General features: G+C 34.1%; 1 protein-coding gene and 1 pseudogene across 6 annotated transcripts in view; one reads left to right on the top strand and one right to left on the bottom strand.

The window, feature by feature from the left end:
• Nucleotides 1-20,928, bottom strand: part of LOC149574955 (uncharacterized) — a 29,564-nt gene extending 8,636 nt beyond the window's left edge. The window contains exons 1-2 of one of the 6 annotated variants that reach the window (XM_089814804.1): nt 20,678-20,928; nt 20,468-20,587 (exon numbers count right to left, since the gene is read on the bottom strand). In XM_089814804.1, coding sequence (XP_089670930.1) covers nt 20,468-20,559 — 92 coding nt within the window. In that variant the 5' untranslated portion in view covers nt 20,560-20,587; nt 20,678-20,928. Of the gene's footprint in view, nt 1-11,381; nt 11,504-11,594; nt 11,984-16,774; nt 16,895-16,984; nt 17,421-20,467; nt 20,588-20,677 lie in introns of those variants that run through there. The other 5 variants (XM_089814803.1, XM_089814799.1, XM_089814800.1 and 2 more) reach the window with 5 other exon arrangements.
• On the top strand, nt 19,737-20,435 carry LOC149574956 (uncharacterized; annotated as a pseudogene).
• Nucleotides 20,929-25,073: the final 4,145 nt, after the last annotated feature.

The raw sequence follows: 25,073 nt of genomic DNA, 5'->3' as shown, positions 1-25,073 counted from the left end.
CAATTAAATCATAATTCTATTTTAATATATTATATTATATTTAATGCAATTAAATTTATATCATTATAATATATTTAATATTAATATTTTAAAATATTATATATATATATAGTCAATTTGATAGAATACAATAAGTTAAACATATAATAAAATTATAGTCATATAGATTAAGAGTATATTTAACATTATTATAAATTTGTAATATTGTATTTTGATATCTATTTCTACAAGGGTACAAAGGTTGGCCCAAGAATATACGTACATAAAATCTATATATTTAGTTGAATGCGACTTATAGTCGTTGGAACATTTGACTCGCATTTGACTGCTAATCAAGAATTTGAAAGAATCAAAGGCAATCTGAAAATAATTAATTAAAAAAGAAAGGTTTTTATAAAATTAAAACAGTTAGATAATAACTCGAACATCTAGAAAAAGAAGTCTATGTATGAATTAAGAATTAGTAAATAATATCTATTAATATGTATTCCTAATTTATTGCTCAGAGGCACAGGGTTATTAATACGTTCAGGGCTTTATGTCTCCCATGCTCTTATCGTCATTATGTGACACCAGGCTAAATCTTATTATAGATTTATTCGGTGTCATCTAACTGACATCAGTCAATGATGGCAAACAATATAGTTGCTTATGGATCCTTCATATGAGTTTTAGCTTTCTACTTATATCGATAAGGTATTTACAGCATATATTGTCCTGTCCATGCTGAGTTTGTTTCTATTAGTATAGGATACCACAAACTCAATTCTAAAGTATACAAATTCGTAATATGCTAATTGATCTGGCATTAAATTGACATGTAAGGGCAGGATTCTATTCACCATTAGGAAACCATTGATCATCAGATTGAAGCCACAGCCTTAGATCTAAGTATAAGGCTTTTAAATAAAAAATGATTTTAATAGGGATTCAAATTCACTGACAAAATCTTAAACCGATCAACACTATTAGGATCAAGTTTGTAATTTAGGTGGATATTATGTTAGGATTTAAGTAAGAGCATTCTTAAAATGTACTACTGATCAGTAATCTTTGGCATAATGTTAAAGGAAAGAAACATAGGTACCTCCAACCAGGAATTCAAGGATATCGAAATTGATGTTTTTAATTAATAGTACCAACATTCATTTTGAGTTGCATTACTGATTAGCAGGTTAGCTAGGTGTCATCACTCCATCTAGGATTGCAAAAGAAGAGTCAACTATAAAGTATATATAAATCTGCTCGAAGTGGTCACTCTTATCTCAAACACTGAAAAGTTCAAATGATCGTTATAAAGTTCATTGGAGCTTGTATAATTCATAGAAGGAATCAGTGATTTATATTGTACTCAACAACAAATATTGGGAATTAGTAACTGGGGTATGCCCCTTTTAATAATGTACTAATAAAGGACTACGATCACGGGCAAGACTGAAGGTTTTCTTCTCCATTCTTTCATACCAGTGCCCGTTTGAATGGAGATACTCTATTGTATTTTTATTTTTATTAAATTAATATAATCAAAAGCTTCGACCGTTTACCAATTAAAATTAAAATAAAAAATTATATTTTGTAATAATAATAATAATTTATTAGCATCTTATTACATATTATTTTTTCAATAATAAAATAAAATATGAAATTGGAAGTTTATTTATAATTATATACTATATCAAAATAATTTAATTTATATTGTGTAGAGGTATTATATTTTTAACTTAAATTAATTATAATTTAAGTATTATTTATATTATATATAATTTTTATTGGTAAGAGCGTAGTTATTAATTATTTAGAACTATTTATAATTCTTAATTATAAATGCATGATAAATGCTAATATTAATATAATTATACTAAATTGATTTTTAATTTTGTATTTAATAATTTTTTTAATAATTTTTAATATTTTTACAAATTATTTGTGAAATAGAAAACAACATGCCTCCAAATGGATCTTTCATGCTTTAGAGGGAGATGATCCTTGGAAAGTTTTGATTCATAATAATATTGAGAGGGGATATCCTAAAAATGCTAAATTCTGGAAAAATTTTCCTTTCACTGATCTCATTTGTGGTGAATTTCCCATTATAGTTCAAGGCTCAGTGGTTTTTAAATCCATCTGGAAAGCTTGGAACCATGTTAGGCAATTCATCACTAACAAAGACTTCTATGATAATAAAACCCTCCATGGTGAAAGATCCATTTGGTGGAACCTTAAGCTTGGTAATAAACCCCTTGCTCTTACCCAAGGGTGCTCGGCTAAGTATTGGACTAACCTTGGAATCAAGCAATTCATTGATATTTTTGAAATGGACAGACTTATCCCTTGGGATGTTTTAAAGAATAAATTTAAACTTCCTGACTCTCATAAGAAGACTTATAGTATGATTGTTAAAGCTAGTAAAGATATCCCTACCCTTTGTCATGTGGACTCTAATAGTTATTTGAAGATAAAATGGCCTGATGGTATCATCATCTCCAAACTTAAAGCGAAGAATATTTATTCTGTTTTAAATTATAATGTTGACATCATCAATCATATTAACAATATTTGGAATACCGATTTGGATATTTCTTCTTGGATGAAGTTTTTTGATTATCTTTGGAAAAGTCCTATTGATCCTAAAATTAAATGTTTTAAATGGTTACTTATTCTCAATAAGCTACCTATTAGGAACTTTTTCTCTGATATTAACTATTGCAGCATTTGCAGAACCCCAAAAAACGGGAAAGCATATTTTCTTTGAGTGCACTTTTGCCAAAGAGGTTTGATTAATGTTTGGTATTTCTATCCCTTCTAATTTCAGTATTTTTGAAGTTATTATTAGCTTTATCTCTAATGCTAGAAAAGATGTTAATATGTTTTGGGATATTACCTCATCTAACATTTTATGGCAAATTTGGAAGTGCAGAAATGAAGAAAGGTTTCAAAATATCCCCAGAATGCTTACTGAGGTTTTCCGAAGTCTCACATACTTTAAAAAAATTTCGCAGATTCAGATGACCATGAAAATCAACAAGGCTAAACTCAAAAGGTTGCTCAAGGACGGTCATGCTACCTTTTTTGCGAATGAGGTTAATAATGGATATTTCTGGAGGCTGCACCTGGATAATATACATGCTTTCATTCAAATCTTCAATAGGCTTACCAAAGAGATTAAAAGAAGACCTCACAATGCTTCTAGTGAGATGGTTTACATACGGAATCAAATTCAAGATCCGAAAAGCGTGGTGTGGATGGATGGCCCCTTGGGTTGGGTGGCTTGGGTGGACACCTAGGTTGATGTGCTTTACTTGGTGTCATGGTCTATGATTTTGTTCAGTTGTTTCGTTGTATATACTTCATTTTTGAAGGTGTGAGGCTTTGCCTCTGAACTCTGATACTCTACGATCCCCTGTATTTTTTTTTTTTTGATCTCCTTATTTCTAATAAAAAAAAAATAGAAAACAACATTAGAAATTCTTATTATTTTTTGTTACAATTTTAGGTGATAAATAACTGCCAATTTTATATTTTATTAAATAAAATATAATGTTCTAAAAGTGTCAAATACATAAGATATGTGAAAAAGTAAAAATAAGAACATGAATTTAAAAAATATGATATAACAATATTGATGTCTAAACAACATATAGGAAAAATGATTGGCAATAATTTAAATACCTTTATATTTTATTTAATTAGTAAAAGCATTCATAATATTAAACTTTTAAGAATAAAAATAATTCTTCTCTTTATAATAATTTTAATCAATCAACTTTATTATTTTCATATCCAACATTATTTCATTCTAATGTGCTAAAAATAAAATCTACAATAAAAATCAAAAGCTAAGATCTTTTTGTATCATTCAACCAATATTGTTTCAATCAATCAAGTTGATCATTTTCATATCCAACATCATCTCATTCTAATGTGCTAAAAAAATATTGATGCTAAAAATAAATCTATAATAAGAATCAAAAGCTAATAATTTTTTAGCATTCAACCAATTGTATCAATATTTTGGATCATACTATATGATCCATCATAATGTTGATCTTTTCTTTATCTCTAACTATTGCTTCATCGTGATGATTATTAGTTGTAACTAAGTTCATAAATACAAGAAAATAACATGATTGACTTTGGCAACTATGTTGATCAAAATTACATTAAAAAAAATCACATTTTATTTTATTAATGAAAAAAAATATGAAATAAGATGCCAATAAATTATTATTATTTTTGATAAATACAATATTACAAATTTATAATTACGTTAAATATACTATTAATATATACGACTATAATTTTATTATATGTTTAACTCATTGAATGTTATCAAATTGATTAAGATAAGATAAGATAAATTTATTAATATCCAACAAGAGACCAACAAGGGTCTAAGGAACTGGAAACAGTACAAAGGGCAAATGCCAGCAAAGGAAGAACCAAACGGTGTCCACAAAAAGAACGTGAAAGCAAAACAAACAAAAGAACCAAGAAAAGGAATAACAACAGCTAAGAACTCCTCACAGGCAAGAAGTAATCCAAAATGGAAAGATGGACATTAGGGTAATCAGGTACTCTAGAAGGTCGCCTCTAAGGTCTACTAGAGGCACGTTGTCGAGTGTGATCTCTATGGGGTCTCACAGATCTGGTATGAACTGAGATAATATAGAGAGGCCGCTTCAATCCTTGGGGAGGAATTGTAGGACTGAAGAAAGAGGTGATGAGCTGCGTAGGGGTCGATGTCGAGCAATGTTGGAGTTGTATAGTGTGCTCACGAAGCTACATGGTCTCCTAAAGATAAAGTGCAAGACAGTGTTGGTCAATATATCTGAAGAATGAGGTAAGAGACTGACACTCTCTAAATAAATAGAAGAATCTCCCTCGGATCTCATAGTAAATGGGACAACGAAAAATAAAGTGAGACTTGGGCTCGACCTCCCCAAGGTGACAAAGCCAACAGTTCCTATCCTCCCTACCAATATGGTGATCAATCTGAATATGTAGTCGATGAGAACCTACTCTAAAAGATCCCAAGGAGATGTGAAGAGTGTGAGTCCAACGACGAGCGAGGTACCAAGGATGTAAGATGATCCCGTCCTAGATATCAAGAAAGTACTAAGCATAACAAGACATGCACGAACGGAGCCCACATGGGGGATTCCTCCAAGTCGTGATAACATACTATCTGTAGATGTCAAGTCTAACTTGCTCATTCAACTCTCACTAAGGTGGAAAAAGATGGGTTAGAGTGTCCAAAAAAAAATGGAAGGGGGGAAGACGATCCAAACTAATACCAATCAAGCCCAAGAGAGCAAAGACCTGAGTGTACCAACAACGAAACCTATGACTAGAGTCTAAACCCGCAACCTCCATAGAGGAACAATAAGCAAAGTAGGAATATCTGTAACAATCATCGAAGGAATCAGCAAAGCTCAAGAGTCGATGAAAGAGCCAAACTAAACCAAAGATGGTCCCCAATCTGAAAGGGTGAGCACCAAACTCAACCAGAATGATGTTGTGTGGTGTAAACCGATGACACATAATAATGTGTTGAAGGAAAAGAGTTTGGACTCTCTCAACAAAGCCCCAATCAGACTCCAACAGGGAGGGGCCCCAAATAGTAGAGCCATAGAGGACAGTCTACTTGACCAGGGAGTCAGGAAGAGACATCTTAGCCATGGTATTCTGGAAGTGGTGTTGAAAGATCTGTCGCTCAAGAATAGCAAGGGATCTGAACCCCTTGTTGACTCTAGGCTACATGGCTAGTCTTGGGCTAAATCGAGGTCTAGAAAACTTAACCCCTAAGTAAGTATATGAAGATAAAATCTCGATCTCGGTACCCTGAAAGTAAAAATGGAGATGGGATGTCCTCAAATAATTGAAGACCATAACCCAAGTCTTGTCCAGATTTACAACTAGCTCACGTGAGTCCTAGAAAGAGGCCAAGCCATCAAGGAGTCGTTGAAGACCATCGGGAGAAGATGCTAGGAGAATCACATCATAAGCAAAAAGGAGAACAGAGATCAATACCTGATGTAAATAACAACCATCGCCAAGGAGTCAACAATCACAGAGAAAAGCCTCAAGCTCATTGATGTAGATGCCGAAGAGAGTGGGGGACAGAGGACAACCCAGTTTTACCCTGATAATGTTCTGGATAGTATCAGAGAAGCCTTGTTGAGTCCTAAATCTGCCCTCAACGCACTCATATAACCTCATAATAGTTGTAATAAGAATCTCTAAGATCTCGATGTCCCTAAGACGCTGAAAGAGAGCCGCCTGAGGAACAGAGTCGAAAGCTTTGCAGAAGTCAACAAAACAACAATAAACTTTCGTTGAGCAGTGGCGAGCTTCCTCAATAATGGCCTGTAAAGTCAAAATGTGATCAGTGGTCTGAAAATCTGAACAAAACCCAGCCTGACCTCTAGCTCGACAATGTCGCTGATCGAGCTCACTAGATAGGATATGGTTTAGTACATTCATATAGAGTTTGGCAAAGGTATGCCCAATTATGATGGTCCTGTAGTTTTCGGGGTCAGAGGCTGGCCCAGATTTATGGATCGAATAGATAGTATTTCATGACCAAGAGTTGGGGGAGCCGACACAAACCACTCAATTAAAGAGCATTATAAGAAAGGGAGGGACCTAGAACAAAGATACCCAACTTGAAGAATTCAACTTGAAATCCTTCCTCATCTGGAGTTCTTTTATTGTTCATAAATCTAACTGCCTCACTAATGTGGGAGAAGGAGAAAAGGTGAACGAGTCGGGTGGAGGATGAGATGGAGAAGGGGATGGCTAGGAATATCATAGAGTGTGGAGGTGTGGGAGGTAAGGGAGTGAAGGTCCAGAGTAGGGGTGGGGGGTTGGCGAGGAAACATGGTGCGCCAAAAGAGCTTAGGGGGCTGGAAGAACATGGCACAAAGAGACTTACACTTCAGAAAAGTGAACTTTCATTTCTTATGGCAAAGAAAGTGGCGGTAGTCGAGCCTCAACTAAGAGGAAGAGGAGGAAGAAGTAGTGGGTGGAGCAGAGCGAAGCATGCGACGAAAGGATTTGTAGTCCTAATCGAACCACTAGCACATGGGGCAAGACTTGTGACTAGGGCGAAGGGTGAGCGAGGAGGTGCAGTGGGGAATGGAGAGAAAAGCGAACTCTCACAAGGTGGACGCAAGTGAGTGGAACATGGAGATGACATCCCCAAAGTCGGGGAAGGGGTCTTGGGGGAGAAGTCGTCTAAGGTGATAGATAAAGAGCTCCATGTCACCATCAAAGAAGCAAAAAGAAGTACAAGCATGGGGGGAGGGAAGAGGGGGGCAAGGAGAAGCGGATAAGCAAGGAGGAGAAGGTTTGAGGGATCCCCGAAGGGTGATGCTAAGGAGGGCATGATCAGCCAGAGGAAGGCGAGAGATGGTAAAGCGGCAAATGAGAGGTATTAAGGAGGCAGTAGAGAGAACATAGACAACAACACTAGCACCACCATCATGTGGCCAATAAGTGAAGAGTTTGGATCCATGAAAGCAAGAGAGTCCATTCAAGATAACTAAATTAGAAGACTCACAACGTTGTAATAGATTACGACCATACCTGGTGAAGGGCTCCTGATAATCCTCGGAGAGGCGAAGCAGACCCACAGAACCAGGATCATAACCAGTCGTACACATGGGATCAGACCTGCGATCATGGAGAGGAGGTTGTAGGTCTCTAGTCGGCGAGTTAAAAGTCTCCCAAAATAATGATGTCCCCCATGGCCGAGAATCTAGTAGTGTGTTCAAGAAGGTCCTCATAGGGGTAGGATGTGCTTGTGTGGAGCTTACTTTAAATTTTGTGTGAGGTAGTTCTTCCGCTAGTATAGTGACATTTGATAGGATGTGCCTTAAAAGTGCATGGTGGTTTATAGTGATTTGCTACTGAATCTTTATGTGTACAACTTTATTTGGTGTTTAATATTGCTTTTTTATTTGTAGAAGTTTATTTTTGGTTTCTTTACGAGTATTTATGCGGTTCCTTCTAGATCCCAACAATCCCTATCTTGGATAGCTGAAGCTAACACGTTTGCATTACAAGTTCATTGGTTTGATATGCACTTTGGGTTCAAACCAAAGATATTGCTTTATGCCTCCTCTGTTTGTTTCTAACAAAATGATTCAGTCCAATAAGAGCAAGTTTTTTTTGTACCAATCATCTTTGTCCATTAGTGGACTTGTGTGGAGCTTACTTTAAATTTTGTGTGAGGTAGTTCTTCCGCTAGTATAGTGACATTTGGTAGGATGTGCCTTAAAAGTGCATGGTGGTTTATAGTGATTTGTTACTGAATCTTTATGTGTACAACTTTATTTGGTGTTTAATATTGCTTTTTTATCTGTAGAAGTTTATTTTTGGTTTCTTTACGAGTATTTATGCGGTTCCTTCTAGATCCCAACAATCCCTATCTTGGATAGCTAAAGCTAACACGTTTGCATTACAAGTTCATTGGTTTGATCTGCACTTTGGGTTCAAACCATAGATATTGCTTTATGCCTCCTCTGCTGAGGCAAGGACTAAAATTTCCTATTTGTAAAAGTTGAAGGTAACTTTGCTATAAGAATTTTTTTATGTGAGTTAGATGAAAGAGTCTTTTTTTTGAAGAAGAAGAATATTAGTAGTCATAGTAGCTAAGTATGTTTTAAATCTCTTGTATTTCTTGTGTTTAATTTCTAAAATTTCTAATTTTAAAAGAGTCAAAAACATGATGATTAAAAATCTATTTATGAATTTTAAGTGTACCATTATTAAGGTATCTTTAAGTAGGTACCCAACAACCATTTGAATCTTTTGTCAGCTATATTATATAAATCTTGACCAAGTAGAAGTTGAAGACTTGTTCTCTCAAATAATCAACTCAATAAAAATTAATTAGCATTTTAGAGTCTAGTGTGAAAGAGTTTATCATTAAATTGAATCACAAAAGATCAATGTTTAAGACATCACTATTACATCCATATTAGACATGAGAAAATACAATAAGATTTAATTTTGGTTTCTTCAAGGGTATTTATGTAGTTCATTATTGCTCCCAACAGTCCCTATCTTGGATCGCTGAGGCTAACACGTTTGCATTACAAGTTCATTGCTTTAATCTGCACCTCGAATTCAAACCAAAGATATTGCTTTATGCCTCCTCTGCTGACATTGCAGGCAAGGACCAAAGTCCCCTATTTGTAAAGGTTTTAATGATATTTAGCTCTAAGTTAAAGGTAATTTTGCTATAACATTTATTTTATGAGAGTTTATCATGGAGATGAGGGGGTCATATTGATAATGTTGACCTATAAAAGATAGAAGAAGAATATTAGTAGTCATAGTAACTAAGTATTTTTTAAAGTCTTGTATTTCTTGTGTTCAATTTCTAAAATTTCTAATTTTTAAAGAGTCAAAAATATGATGATTAAAAATCTATTTATGAATTTTGAGTGTACCATTATTGAGGTATTAAGTAGGTACCCAACAACCACTTGAATCTTTTGTCAACTATATTATATAAATCTTGACCAAGTAGAAGTTGAAGACTTGTTCCCTCAAATAACCAACTTAATAAAAAATAATTAGTATTTCAAAGTGAGAGTTTATCATTAAGTTGAATTTAAAAAGATCAATGTTTAAGACATCACTATTACATCCATCTTAGACATGAGAAAATTACAATAAGACCTAGTGTATGAACAAGTTCATATAGATAACACAAGCCCTATTTCTTATAAGAATTTTATTTTAACTTTGTTTCTAATATAATAAAAATTCACAACACACCGACATCTAGCCTCTATAGAAAAAAAAAAGCTATCATCTGAAGTCTAAGCATAATATGTCAAACATGTTATGTTATAGATGATGTATAATTAACTAATTATTCTCTTTTATATTTAAAATTCCTTCCATTTTCTTATATTGAAAGTTTTAAATGTTTAAAGTGTATATTCTTCTAAATATAATTGTTTGGAACATTAAAAATCTTCAATTTTATGGCTGTAAAGTTTTGATTAGAAAATAGAAAAGAAAAGTTCTGATTAGATCTCCTATCCTAATAATAAGTCACAAAATATGATCCAAAATATTAATACAAAGAAAAAGAATATTATCATTTAAAAAATACATACAAAACTGCTACAAATTGATATAAAAACATTAAAAAGTCTATCAAATAGTAATCAGAGTTACGAAATGAATTTCAGGGAAATAACAGCATAAACCTAAAAAGAATAAAAAAGGAAAACCAACAACTACTAAGAAGAGCATAAAACAAACACAATACAAGCCCGGACCAGAGCAAACCAATCAAGCAGGCCACTGGTCTCCCAAAAAGGTGCCTATTAAGGACTCTGGCGCCTATTTGAAGGACAGCTCTTACCTACTTTGGAAACCTTGCATTCTCCAGAATTACAGACATAATTGTAAGCAGACAGTGGAATTTCAACCGCATGCAACTCTCAACGTTGGTGGGCAGCGAAATAGCTATATTATGCTTAAATAGTTGAGGCATATGAATCATAATTGTGTGGAAAGCAAAGAAGGCAATCCCAAAAATTATTTATTTAAGAAAATAAACATTACTTCGACACCGCAAAGGCAGAAAATACAATGTTCCAGTGCATCAAGCGCTCTGGACCCTACGAATATACTTATTTTGTTTTGTTGACTATGGTAATATGTGCAACTAAGAAATTATAGTGGACACCTCGATTCTGTATAAGAAACAGAGTCAGACATAAGCGGCGTCCATGTTTGTCTGGAAGCTCTACTTAGCTTTTTCATTGCTTGTCACGATGGACAAAACAAATCCAATGTACTTCACTTCTGAAGCGTTATACTTTGAGGAGTTAAGGAGCTATCATCAGCCGCTACAGCCTCTCTAATGGATATACATTTGTAGGGATTTTTTGCACAGAATTATATGGCACTCATCACATTCTGAAATGGAAAATTAGTGGTAACAGAGCTTGTACAGAGTTTCAGATCATGGATCAAACTTTCTTATTGGCGACACTTTGGGCATGTGGATTTACCCTAATCTCTGTTAAATGTATAGAATGACTGTAAATATTGTGATTTAGGGCTACCTGCTTCCAAATTTAGGGCAATTTATCTATCCGATCTGTGTCTAGTTTTGTTAGCTTATAAACCCCGATTGAAAGAGGAAGGATGAAAGGAATGATATTTCTTGAGTGATTTCTTGAGACGATAATATACAAAGGTGATGAGGGGAACATTAAACTGAATACAAGCGGTATCTGATACTTTAATATCGACGATTTCTGATCTTTGCAAATCGGGAGAGAATATGATGGAGAGAAATATGAATTCCCTCTCTGAGAAGGGAGAAAAGGGAAAAGTAAAAACAAAACCTTGAAGAAGGGCGGGCATCTCTGGTGTAGGGCGCACTGCGGTCACGGGACCGCTGAGGGCTGCGGATCCTGCGTGAAGTTGAGCTACTCATTCCGTTTCTTCAACTGCAAAACGGATTTCCCTAACAAAACAGAAAAACCAACTACATAATCATCTCGCTTTTTCCAACAAAACCCTACTTTCTACAATCCCTATCGTATTCGTTATTTTACCTGGTATTCTTCGCACCATTTAACAAAACTTTCAGAGATACAAATAAAAAAGGACCGCAACAAAGATCAACCCGTGTTTCATCTGCCATTAATTAGCTTTAACACTTTCAAGATTTCTGGCCAGTCGCCCTCGATCTCTGGTTCAGAAGGGTATGACTGTTTGTTTATTTCTGACGAAGGGGTTCAGAATAATATTGCAGGATTTCTGTACCAATCATCTTTGTCCATTTGTTGGTTTGTGTGTGGTTTTCTTTGTGAGAGGTAGTTCTTCCGTTAGTACGGTGACACTTGGCAGGCCGTGCAGTAAAAGTGCATGGTGCTTTACAGTAATTTGCTGCTGAATCTTTATATGCGTACAATCATATTTATTGTTTAATAATCCTTCTTTATCCGTAAAAAGATTTAGTTTTGGTTTCTTCCGGGGTATATCTGGCCTATATCTGGGGTCCATTCCACCTCCTAAAAGTCTTTATCTTGGATAGCTAAGTTAGTTTTGGTTTCTTCTCGGGTATATCTGGCCTATATCTGGGGTCCACTCCACCTCCCAAAAGTCCTTATCTTGGATAGATAAGGCGGCCTGAGGCTAGCACACTTAAATCAACACCTCAAATTCCATCCGACGCTGCGAGTTAGGACTGAAGTTTTCTTAGTAAAGCGTTTCCATGATGTTTATCTTTGGGTCCGTTTGGTTGCTGGAATATGATTTCAGAATTGGCATTCGAAAGCCTTGATTTGGGATTCTGGAACTTGAAATCCAGATTGCTATTTTGAGAATTTTAGTAGGGACCGTTTGGTTCACCAAGAATTCATTATGACAATACTCATTTCCTCCGTTTGGTTGCAAATTTCTAAAATTGGAATACTGACATGAGTAAGGTTTTTTTTTTAAATTTAAAGATGAATGGAATGCATCATTTTAGGGTGATCAAAACTTGATATAGCGCAAGTGTAAATCAATTTAAAATTTGAATTTTGGGGGTATTGGCCTACAATAATGTACTACTAAAAACCTTCCCCTATCACGATCTCCATCTCCATCTGCAGCTTCTTGTTAAAAATGTCTACTATCATTGGGAAGAAGGAGAAGAGAAGGCCAAGCAAGGTAGATGCAAAGACAGACGGAAAGAGAAAGAGAATCCTCCTCCCCTTCACACGGCAAGGAATGTTGTAATCCAGGGTCGCAGTGACAGGGGACTAGATGTGAGGAATAATAATCCCTCTGCTTATAAACACAGCACCTTTGCAATGCCTTCGAAGCACACAATTAGGTCAAGGGTACGAAATTCAGGCAAATCAAAGGAGCCTAGGCAACCAATATTACCAACGGTAAGATCAGTAACAGGTGGTCTACTTTTTCTCTACCCTCCTCCACCAATAATACCAACGGTAAGTCGTCTTCCTCTATGGCATGCATAATCTCTGATTTGCAACGACAACGACAACAAAGAGAAAGAGACCGAGAATGCAAAAGAGATGAACGGTAATGGCAGCAATGGCGATATATTTTCGAGCGTGAAACCAAATAGGATTGTGGCAGATACCAAAAATTATTGGTTTCAATAAATTTCGAATGCTCATTTTCTTCCAAATTGGAGTTAAAATGGGTATATCACCAATTCCAAGTATTTGGATGGAAGATGAAATCCTTGAAATGGAGCATAAATGAGGATACTGAATCCCATTTTTACCAAATTCTAATTCACATTTTGCACACCCAAACAGTGGATTGGAATTTTTTTAGAATTCCAAATCCTAATTCCCACTCAAATCCACGATCCAAATGGGCCCTAAAGTCAAAAAGTAATTTTGCTGTAAGTTTTGTTTCTATAACCCGAGTTTTATTTCTATAATCCGTTTCTTTACTGGAATTGGACTGGAATTGGGATAGTGGTAATCTGATTTTGTCAAATTCAGGTGTTTGTGTCCAAAATGATAAAGTAGAAGTAGAATTTCAAAATTCTAATTTTGCCCCAAAATAAATCTAGATAGGTGGAAATGAGAATTGAATTCTAGATTTTACTTTTTGAAGATTGGGAAGAAATTAAAATGTTTTAATTTTTGAAGTCAAGTGATTTTATTGTTGGACAACTGTAGGGTTTTAAGCTCATAGAGGGGTGCACTGTGTTTTATCTATAGGCAACCCATGTTCGAGACCGAGTAGTGGAGTTCGATCTCCTCACAATGTGAAGGGGGTCAAGGTTTGTTTGAATTCGTAGGGGGTGATCGTGGCACATTCACGTCACGCGGACAAAGAAGATAGCAGCCCCCACTCATTGCAATCCATCTGTGACATACACCACAGAGGACGTAGATGGATTGATGTTGAGTTGCAAGAAGTGTTGAGTCGCAGGACGTTGGGCACATAGTAGAGGGGAAAGGCAGAGATTGGCGAGGGTTAGTAGAGGCTACAAAGACGACGAAGACACTAAGCTAAAGGGTGGTGCGACACGAGGCTATCAACGTAGTTGGGGGGTTATGTCTCAGTAGAACTCACACAGTGTACTGCAGTTATGGCTTTGACCCAGACACAAAGATTTTGTCCAGAAAAAATGTCTAATTCCAATTCCATTTTCATGAACCAAATGTAGAAGACGAATCTTCTCACTCGTCTTCCAGGTGAAACAAGCAAGACCAACTAATTTTGAAAAACTTGATTTCGAAAAAAAAACCTAATTTTTACAAATTCAAGATTTGAATCAAAACCCAGTTTTGCTAATTCCACAAAACAGACGAGCTTATTATACCTAGGGAATCATCTTGATAATGTTGAGTTGTTTACGATCAGGGTATAGTAACTGTAACTGGTAACTATAGCAGTCAAGTTTGTTTCAAAATTTATATACTTTGTATTCAACTTTAAAATTATTAATTATGATGTTGGAGCCTATCTCTTGTGGGCTCTTTGTAAGCCATTCAACTTCACCAATAGACTAAGGGCCCATTGACAATATTTTCAATTTTGAGTCTACAATAATTAAGATATCTTTATTAAGATAAAAAATTGAATCTTTTGTCCAACTATTTTACTATGAATCTTGATTAAGTAAAAAGTGGAAGACTTTGCCTCCTCAAACAACTAATCCAACAAAAAAAATTAGCATTTTAGAGTCCAATGTGAATGAATTTAAAAAGAAGGCCTTGTGCATATGGATAATGCAAGCCCGATTTCTTATAAGAATTTTTTTTTAAAATTTGTTTACTTGTAAGGCAAAATATTAAATAGGAGAAATGATCTAATCAGCATCAACATTTCCTATCGTACTTCCTAATTTATCATTAAAACAAAATGATGCAAAAGAAAGAGAAAAACAATATGAAATTAGATAATAGTTATGTAATTCAGTTGTGAAACAATTTGTATAAATTCTCATTTATCATCAATGATCATCTTAGATTTTGAAAAGCTTTTTAAATGATCATCTATAAACTAATTATTATCTTTTATATTGAACTCCTTCAATTTCTTGGTACTAAAAGTTCAAAATGTTTAAAGTGAATATTTCTTGTAAATATAATTATTTGGAACACTACAGATTTTCAGTGTTATGAATATTTTCTTTTATATTTTGAATTCCTTCAATTTCTTCGTACTAAAAACTTGAAATGTTTAAAGTAAATATAATTCTTTGGAATATTACAGCTCTTTAGTTTTATGACTGTAACATACTAATTTGAAAACAGAAAGAAAAAGTTATGATTAGCTCTCTCTTCCTCATTATGAATTACATAATACGATTTCAAATATCGATGAAAAAAGAAACGTACAAGCACTTTAAAAATAAGATATATAAGAGTAAAAATAGAACTTTTTTTGTTCTGTTTTTTTAATGAAAAAAAATCCATTACAACTATAGTAATCATAGTCACGTACTGACTCTCACAGAGATGAGACAGCAAAAACAACGGGAAAAACAACATTACTGAGCAGAGCATAAAGCAGACACAATACAAGCCCAGACTAGATCAAGACCAACAAAGCAACCACTGGTCTGCCAAAAATTTCAGGCCAATTAAGGAGTCCGAGGTTTACTCGAAGGACAGCTCTTTAGAAACCTTGCTTTCTTCAGAATTACAGACCAAGTTGCACCTGTCAGCGGACAGCAGAATGGCAACCAATATGCAATTCTCAAAGCCGGTGGACAGCGAAATAGCTAAATTACGTATAAAATACTTGAGGCATATGAATCATAATTGTGCATAGAGTGCAGTAAAGGCAATCCCACACAATTATTTACTTAAGAAAATATACTTTACTTCGATATGGCAAAGTAGAAAAAAATAAATGTTCCAGAGCATCAAATGCTCTGAACCCTACCAATACAATTATTTTGTTGACTGCGTTATTGTACTGTGTAACACTAAGAAATTATACTGGACACCTCGATTCTGTATAAGACACCAAACAGAGTCAGACATAAGCAGCCTCCATGTTTCCCTAGAAGCTCTCCGCTTTTTCATTGCTTGTCACGATGGACAAAACAAATCCAATTTACTTCACTTCTGAAAGGTTACATTTTAAGCTGCAACAGCCTCTCCGATGGATATCTATTATCAACACATCTATATCTGTAGGGTTTTTTTGCAAAGATTCTGTTTACAACATTGGGGAAGTATATGGCACTCATCACACTGCGAGCTGGAAATTTTGAGGTAACCAGAGCTTGTATAGGTTTTCAGATCATGCATATAATTTTCTCGTTGACGACAGTTTATGTATGTGGACTTGCCCTAATCTCTGTTAATTTTATAGAATTACTGTAAGTATTGTGATTTGGGGCTACCCCAATCCAACATTTAGGGCAATTTAGCTTTTGTTGAAGTATCTGTATAATAATTTCTGAAAGTTTCGATTATAAGGCCTATCATCAGGATCAGATCTGTCCATAGCTTTGTTAACTGATAAACCCCGGTTCTTTAGAGTTATGGTGCAGAATTTAATTTGAAGGATGAAAGAAACGATATTTCTCGAGTGATTTCGGAATCGGAGCATGAAGCGCGTGCAGAGCGGAGGGTTCAGAGACGGTAATATACAAATGAGGGGAATACATGGAACTTTTTACGAGCGGCATCTGATATGTTACATCGAAGATTTCTGATCGTTGTTAATCGCGAGAGAATGTGATGGAGATACATGATTTGCCTCACTGAAATGAGAGAAAAGGTTGAAGGAAAAACAAAACCTGGCAGAACGGCGGGAATTTCTGGTGTAGGGCGCACTGCGATCACGGGGCCGCTGAGGGCTGCGAATCGTGCGTGGAGTTGAGCTACTCATTCCGTTCTTCAACTGCAAACGGATTTCTCTAGCAAAAACGGAAAAGCAACTCAATTTTCATCTCGCTCTTTCCAACCAAACCCTACTTTCTACAACCCTATCGTATCCATTATTTTACCTGCTATTCTTCGTAGCGTTTAACAAAAGTTTCAGAGATACAAGTAAAAAAGCACAGCAGCAAAGATCAACCTGCGTTTCGTTTGCCATTACTTCGCTTTAAGATTCCTTGGCCAGTCGCCCTCGATCTTGGGTTCTTCTGAATAATATTACAGGCTTTCTGCACAAATTATCTTTGTCCATTAGTTCGCTTGTGTGTGGTTGGATTGTTCTGCCTTTTGTATGGCGACATTTGGTAGGACGTGCAGTAAAAGTGCATTGTGCTTTTGGTGCTTTTTATTTATTATTTGTTATCTGTATGGTGACACTCGGTGCGCCGTCTCTTAAAAAGTGCATGGTTGTATATCGTGCTTTGCCGCTGAACCTTTATGTGTGCGCAACAATATTTAGTGGTTTATAACTGCTTACCTATGTGGAAAAGGTTACAATGATATTTAGGTCCTTAGCTTAAAGTAATTTAATTATAAGGTTTGCCCTTGTGGAAGTTTATTATTCTAAAGTAGGGGAAGAGCATAAGTAGTAGTTTGAGCAACCCAACTCTGAAATTAGCCATGATAATTAAAAGTCTATTAGTTTGTTTGTTGTTTATCAATAGTTGATTAATCTATTTGTACAAGTTTATTAGTAAGTTTTTCGTCTATCAATTGTTGATTAATCTAACATTTGCGCACAAGTGCCTTTGCTCATAAGTTCAAGAAATTTTGAGGGTACAATTATTTGGGTATACCAAGGGACACTTTGGATCTTTTGTGAGCTCTTTTATTATGGCTTTGATTTAGACATGAAGATTTTGTCTAGAAAAAATGTCTAATTCCAATTCCAATTTCATGAACCAAATGTAGAAGACAAATCTTCTCACTCATCTTCAAGGTGAAACCAGCAAGACCAACTAATTTCGAAAAACAAAACCTAACTTTTACAAATTCAAGATTTGAATCAAAACCCAATTTTGCTAATTCCAACAAACGAGCTTATTGTACCTAGGGAATCACCTTGATAATGTTGAGTTGTTTAGAATAGAGACTGTAACTATACTTGTAACTCTAGCAGTCAAGTTTGTTTCAAAAGTTATATACTTTGTATTCAACTTTAAAATTATTAATTATGATGTTGGAGCCTATCTCTTGTGGGCTCTTTGTAAGCCATTCAACTTCACCAATAGACTTAGGGCCCACTGACAATACTTACAATTTTGAGTCTACAATAATTAAGATATCTTTAAATAGATAACAATTTGAATATTTTGTCAACTATTTTACTATGAATCTTGATTAAGTAGAAATAGAAGACTTTGCCTCCTCAAACAACTAATCCAACAAAAATAATTAGCATTTTCGAGTTCAATGTGAATGAATTTAACAAGAAGGCCTTATGCATGAACAAGTGCATATGGATAATGCTAGCCCGATTTCTTATAAGAATTTAAATTTAAATTTGTTTACTTGTAAGACAAAATATTAAATAGGAGAAATGATCTAATCAGCATCAACATAATTTCCTATCGTGCTTCCTAATTTGTTATTAGAACAAAAGATGCAAAAGAAAGAGAAAAACAATATGAAATTAGATAATAGTTATGTAATTCAGTTGTGAAACAATTTGTATAAATTCTCATTTATCATCAATGATCATCTTAGATTTTGAAAAGCCTTTTAAATGATCATCTATAAACTAATTATTCTCTTTTATATTTTGAACTCCTTCAATTTCGTGGTACTAAAAGTTGGAAATGTTTAAAGTGAATGTTTCTTCTAAATATAATTCTTTGGAACATTACAGATCTTCAGTTTTATATGAATATTCTCTTTTATATTTTGAACTCCTTCAATTTCTTTGTACTAAAAGCTTGAAATGTTTAAAATGGATATTTCTTCTAAATATAATTCTTTAGAATATTACGGAGTCTTATGACTGTAACATACTAACTTGAAAACAGAAAGAAAAATTCTGATTAGCTCTCTCTTCCTCATTTTTTAATCACATCGTACGATTTATATTGCTCTCTCTTCCGCATTTTTGAATCACATCGTACGATTTATATTGATGAAAAAAGAAATGTACAAGCATTTTAAAAATAAGATTTTATAAGAGTAAAAATTGAATTTATTTTTTTTCAAATCCATTACAACTATAGTAATCACAGTCACGTACTGACTCTCACACAGATGAGACAACAAAAACAATGGGGGAAAAAATACATTACTGAGCAGAGCATAAAGCAGACACAATATCAAGCCCAGACTAGATCAAGACAAACAAAGCAGCCACTGGCCTCCCAAAAACTTCAGGCCAAATAAGGACTCCGAGGTTTACTCGAAGGACAGCTCTTTAGAAACCTTGCTTTATCCAGAATTACAGACCAAGTTGCACCTGTCAGCGAACAGCAGAATGGCAACCAATATGCAATTCTCAAAGCCGGTGGGCAGCGAAATAGCTAAATTACGTATAAAATACTTGAGGAATATGAGTCAATAATTGTGCATAGAGTGCAAAAAAGGCAATCCCACACAATTATTTACTTAAGAAAATATACTTTACTTCGACGCGGCAAAGTAGAAAAAATTAAATGTTCCAGCGCATCAAATGCTCTGGACCCTACCAATACAATTATTTTGTTGACTGCGTCACTGTACTGTGTAACACTAAGAAATTATACTTGACACCTCGATTCTGTATGAGACACCAAACAGAGTCAGACATAAGCGGCCTCCATGTTTCCCTAGACGCTCTCCGCTTTTTCATTGCTTGTCACGATGGACAAAACAAATCCAATCTGCTTCACTTCTGAAAGGTTACATTTTCAGGAGTTAATGAGCTATCGTCAGCTGCAACAGCCTCTCCAATGGATATCTATTATCAACACATCTATATTTGTAGGGTTTTTTGCACAGATTATGTTTACAACATTGGGGAAGTATATGGCTCTCACCATACTGCGAGCTGGAAATTTTGAGGTAACCAGAGCTTGTATAGGGTTTCAGATCATGCATATAATTTACTCTTTGACGACATTTTATGTATGTAGATTTGCCCTAATCTCTGTTAAATTTATAGAATTACTGTAAATATTGTGATTTGGGGCTACCCAAATCCAACATTTAGGGCAATTTATCTTTTGTTGAAATATCCGTATAATAATTTCTGAAAGTTTCGATTTTAAGGCCTATCATCAGGATCAGATCTGTCCATAGCTTTGTTAACTGATAAACCCCGGTTTTTTTGAGTTATGGTGCAGAATTTAATTTAAAGGATGAAAGAAACGATATTTCTCGAGTGATTTCGGAATCGGAGCATGAAGCGCGTGCAGAGCCGAGGATTCAGAGACGGTAATATACAAATGAGGGGAATACATGGAACTTTTTACGAGCGGCATCTGATATTTTACATCGAAGATTTCTGATCGTTGCTAATCGGGAGAGAATGTGATGGAGATACATGATTTGCCTCACTGAAATGAGAGAAAAGGTTGAAGGAAAAACAAAACCTGGCAGAACGGCGGGAATTTCTGGTGTAGGGCGCACTGCGATCACGGGGCCGTTGAGGGCTGCGGATCGTGCGTGGAGTTGAGCTACTCATTCCGTTCTACAACTGCAAACGGATTTCCCTAGCAAAAACAGAAAAGCAACTCAGTTTTCATCTCGCTCTTTCCAACAAAACCCTACTTTCTACAACCCTATCGTATCCATTATTTTACCTGCTATTCTTCGTAGCGTTTAACAAAAGTTTCAGAGATACAAGTAAAAAAGCACAGCAGCAAAGATCAACCTGCGTTTCGTTTGCCATTACTTCGCTTTAAGATTCCTTGGCCAGTCGCCCTCGATCTTGGGTTCTTCTGAATAATATTACAGGCTTTCTGCACAAATTATCTTTGTCCATTAGTTCGCTTGTGTGTGGTTGGATTGTTCTGCCTTTTGTATGGTGACATTTGGTAGGCCGTGCAGTAAAAGTGCGTTGTGCTTTTGGTGCTTTTTATTTTTATTTGCTATTTGTATGGTGACACTCGGTGCGCCGTATCTTAAAAAGTGCATGGTGGTGTATCGGGGTTTGCTGCTGAATCTTTATGTGTGTACAACAATATTTAGTGGTTTACAAATTGGTTGCCTATGTGGAAAAGGTTACCATGATATTTAGGTCCTAAGCTTAAAGTAATTTAATAATTATAAGTTTTGCTCTATGGAAGTCTATTATTCTAGGGTAGGGGAAGAGCATAAGTTGTAGTTTGAGCGCCCCAACTGTGACATTAGCCATGATCATTAAAAGTTTATTAGTAAGTTTTTTGTCTATCAATAGTTGATTCGTCTATTTGTGCTCTAGTACCTAAGATATTTGTGCATGATTACTGGTATTCAAAATTTATGCACGACCACTATCTAACATTTGCGCATAAGTGCCTTTGTTCATAAGTACAAGAAATTTTGACGGCACAATTATTGGGTATTGTTAAGTAGATACCAAGCGACACTTTGGATCTTTTGTGAGCTCTTTTATTATGAATCCCCTGACTAAGAAAGTTGAAGTTGAAGACTTGGTTTTCCTCAAACAACTAATTCAACTAAAGCAATTAGCATTTAAGAGTCCACTACTCCATAGAACTCTGTGTAAAAGAGTTTACTCTCAAATTGAATTTGACAAAAGGTGAGTATTTAAGAGTCCACTACCACATCAAAATCTTCTATACTATTCTCTTATTTGACAAGAGAAAAATATAATAAGACCTAGAGCATATGGATAGTACGAGCCCTATTTGTTATAAGAATTCTATTTTTAAAAAATTATAATATAATATATTTTTAATTATTTGTAATGTGAAGTACTAATTAGGAGAAAGGACCTCATGAATGTTTGACTTTAAATTGCATAGTTAAAAATAGTAAGTACACTATGGAATTAGATAAGAATAGATCAAAATACACATCACTTTTTTTTTCAAATTGATGATATGACATAAAGTGTACTCTTTTCATGTGTAATTGTGTAAATGTTTGAAAAGACATTTCTCCACTTTTAATATAGATATTGAAAAGATTTGAAAAAAGAGTCTTAATAGTATAACTAACATATGTCATATTACTATTTGTACATATTTTTATGTAGCAAGATTTTATGCCAACCATCCTATCAAAAAATAGACATTGTAATTAGTATCAATCCTAGTGCAATAGTTTGAAGTACTATCATGCCGATCTATTAGTCAATTTAATCCAAGAAATTCCTTGTATGATTAAAAAAGATCCAAAATTTTGTCTCTCTTCACAATAATAACAAAAGCAATTATTACTAGCAAATTTCAATTCCATCGTGTCACTATATAAGTAATTTCAAATCTAATCAAATAATTCAAATCCATCCATTGAAATTCATCCACTAATTCTACATTCTTAATGTAAAGTAAATTCAAATACTTCATGAATTCAAATATATCCACTACTTTTACAATCTTAAATGCATTGGTTGTAACTTCCTCGTATGAGCATTCAAAACTATCCAGTCAAATGCATCCATACAGGTCACGAAAAGATTAAGTAATGGTTAAGATGCCTATACAAATATAAAATATTTTCTATCATTTCTTTTCTATATTTTCATATAATTGGTTCTTCTTTGATTTGACACAACCTTCTTTTCAACAATACTATTTTTTTTTCCAATTTCACCTATATATTGTATACTTTTTTATTTATCAATAAATCCAAATCTTTTAAAATGGCAATTAGAAACTATGAAGCTACAAAAAACATACATGCATGCATACATATGTATATATGCTTACATGCACATGTATGCATGTATGTATTATGTGTGCACTCCCACACACAGTTCATCTCAAGTAATGAACATAAGTAGATAGTTCTCAAATGGCCATCTTCATTCAAGAAGATAACATAATTAAAGCCATCACAAAGGGAACATGTGTATAGCTAATGATAAAATTGTGTGGATGAGAAAGAAAAAAAATTAAAAAGTGAATCTCAAATTTAGAGGGGAGCGCTTTATTTTTTTTTGCATGCTACAATCCACAAATAAATTTGTGTCATGGCAATACCCTAAAGTAACAAAGTTGTTGGTTTCTCATATGACATCCAAAAATATATTTTTTCACAATCTAATATTCTCACGTGTCTATTTGCATTGTCAAATAAAAAAAGAAAAAAAAAACTATTAATTTAACAAAATTGTCTACTTATTTAACAATGTTTGTAGTTATTTCACTCTATAGAGCCATACAGTACATGGCAATTAAACTCTATATAGAATATTTGGAATTTTGATAAGGTTACATGAAAATGAAAAATAATTTATTATAGATATTTTCTAATCATTGATTATATTAGAGTATAATGAAAACTTGCATGACGTCAATATAATGACATCAAATTGAGAATATAAGTATCTAGGAAAATAAATTAACAAATATTATTGTCTACAAAATGTAAGAAGAAATGATAGCTCAATTTTTCTTGAAACCTAAAGAGCATGCATGATGTGTAATCACGAAACTACTCAAAACATTTGGACAATAACCTTATACCCAAAAATTACAAATATTTAATAATTGTTCAAATTATTTCATGGTATAATGAAACAATAGTGATATGAAATTGACAAGTGGAGGAAAACATATTAACTAAAATCATTATCTTAAAAAAATATAAGGATAAATTATAGATCATTTTTTCTTGAAACTTAGAGAGCATACATGATATGTAATATTGGAACTGATCAAACAATTGGGACAGTAATCATATACCCATAAAATTTTATAAGTATAAACTTGGGATACAAAATAAAACCATATGATATTTTTTAGTCACAATCTATTATAACCACCTCTTAGAAATCTCTCAAAACATTCTAAATTTAGGATTGTGTAGAATCATATTATCAAATAAGTTTTGACCCCTCTAAAGCCTCTAAGACCTTTAAATTAAATTTACTTTTTTGGTACCAACTTGTCAAAATAAAAAAAGTTGATACCTTCAAAAGAGACTTGATCTTTCGATGAACCTTTTCTTACATGCTTATATATCCAAAATAAAATTCTGGGAAAAAAATGGAACAATATAAATAACTTAATCTAAAAAAACCTTGCCCAAAATAACCCGTATTAAAAATTTAGATTGGGTGATACAAGATTCCTCTTACACATTGGATGCTAGTTGTGCATCAAACACCTAGGGTAATTTGAGAAGTGGCCTTGTGACATCTTAGATGTTCAAAGGAAAAGAAAAGTCTTCAACCATTTCCCTTAATAGCCATGATGAATCTTCAACATGCGCTTCTTTTCATTTGACCAAGTACTCTTAAAATTTCCTATTTCTTGTGCTTCCACCATTACGAGTTTCCAAGATGTATGTTATCTCTTCCCTATTTAAAGTACGTGTTGGAGTGTTCCACTATGCTCATGTATTTCATTTGAAATGTCACCTTCATGAAACTCTCTTAAGTCTAAAATATTAAACACATGAAATGTTAAGCTCACTTAGCAGCTTAACATCATAAGCATTTCTAGAAGCATGCTTCTTCTCTTCAATGTATTATATACTCATATAGAAATGTATGATTTCTTAAATGAAGCATGAATTCATCTCCAAAAGAGTAGCTTCAACACTACTCTTTTATTCATTGTCCAACGTCCTTAATTCTAAAGTTTTTTTTAGGACTACTTTGATATACAATTTAAAATGGTGATTAATCAATGCTCCTATTGAAAAAATTATTATATGCAAATAATGCCTATGGTAAAATCAAATCCAATCCCTTTGATTTATCTTTGATTAAGAATCACAATAGGTTCCCCAAAATCCTATTCACCACTTATGTCTACCAATAAGTTTGTGGGTGAGTTGCTAAGCAAAACTTCAAAATTATCTTTAGATTTTTTCATAGTGTCCTCCAAAAGTACCTATTAATAGAATTGTGTTTTGCACACTGCCAAAAGAGTAACAATTATCACCAGACTAGAGTGCTCGATCAATATCTCCTTAAAGAGTGAAGAGAGGAACTCTCAAATCTAAAGATCTTGTAGATTAGTTCTTGATTGTGCAAGGAATATGAAAAGTTGGATAAGGAGGTGATTGAATTTATATTAA

This window comes from Cupressus sempervirens, chromosome 2, assembly GCF_028749045.1.
Source record: "Cupressus sempervirens isolate cs-2001-9-10 chromosome 2, ASM2874904v1, whole genome shotgun sequence".
In the NCBI taxonomy this organism is placed as follows: domain Eukaryota; kingdom Viridiplantae; phylum Streptophyta; class Pinopsida; order Cupressales; family Cupressaceae; genus Cupressus; species Cupressus sempervirens.
Note: the sequence above shows the minus strand (reverse complement) of the source record. Positions and strands in the feature narration are given on the sequence as shown.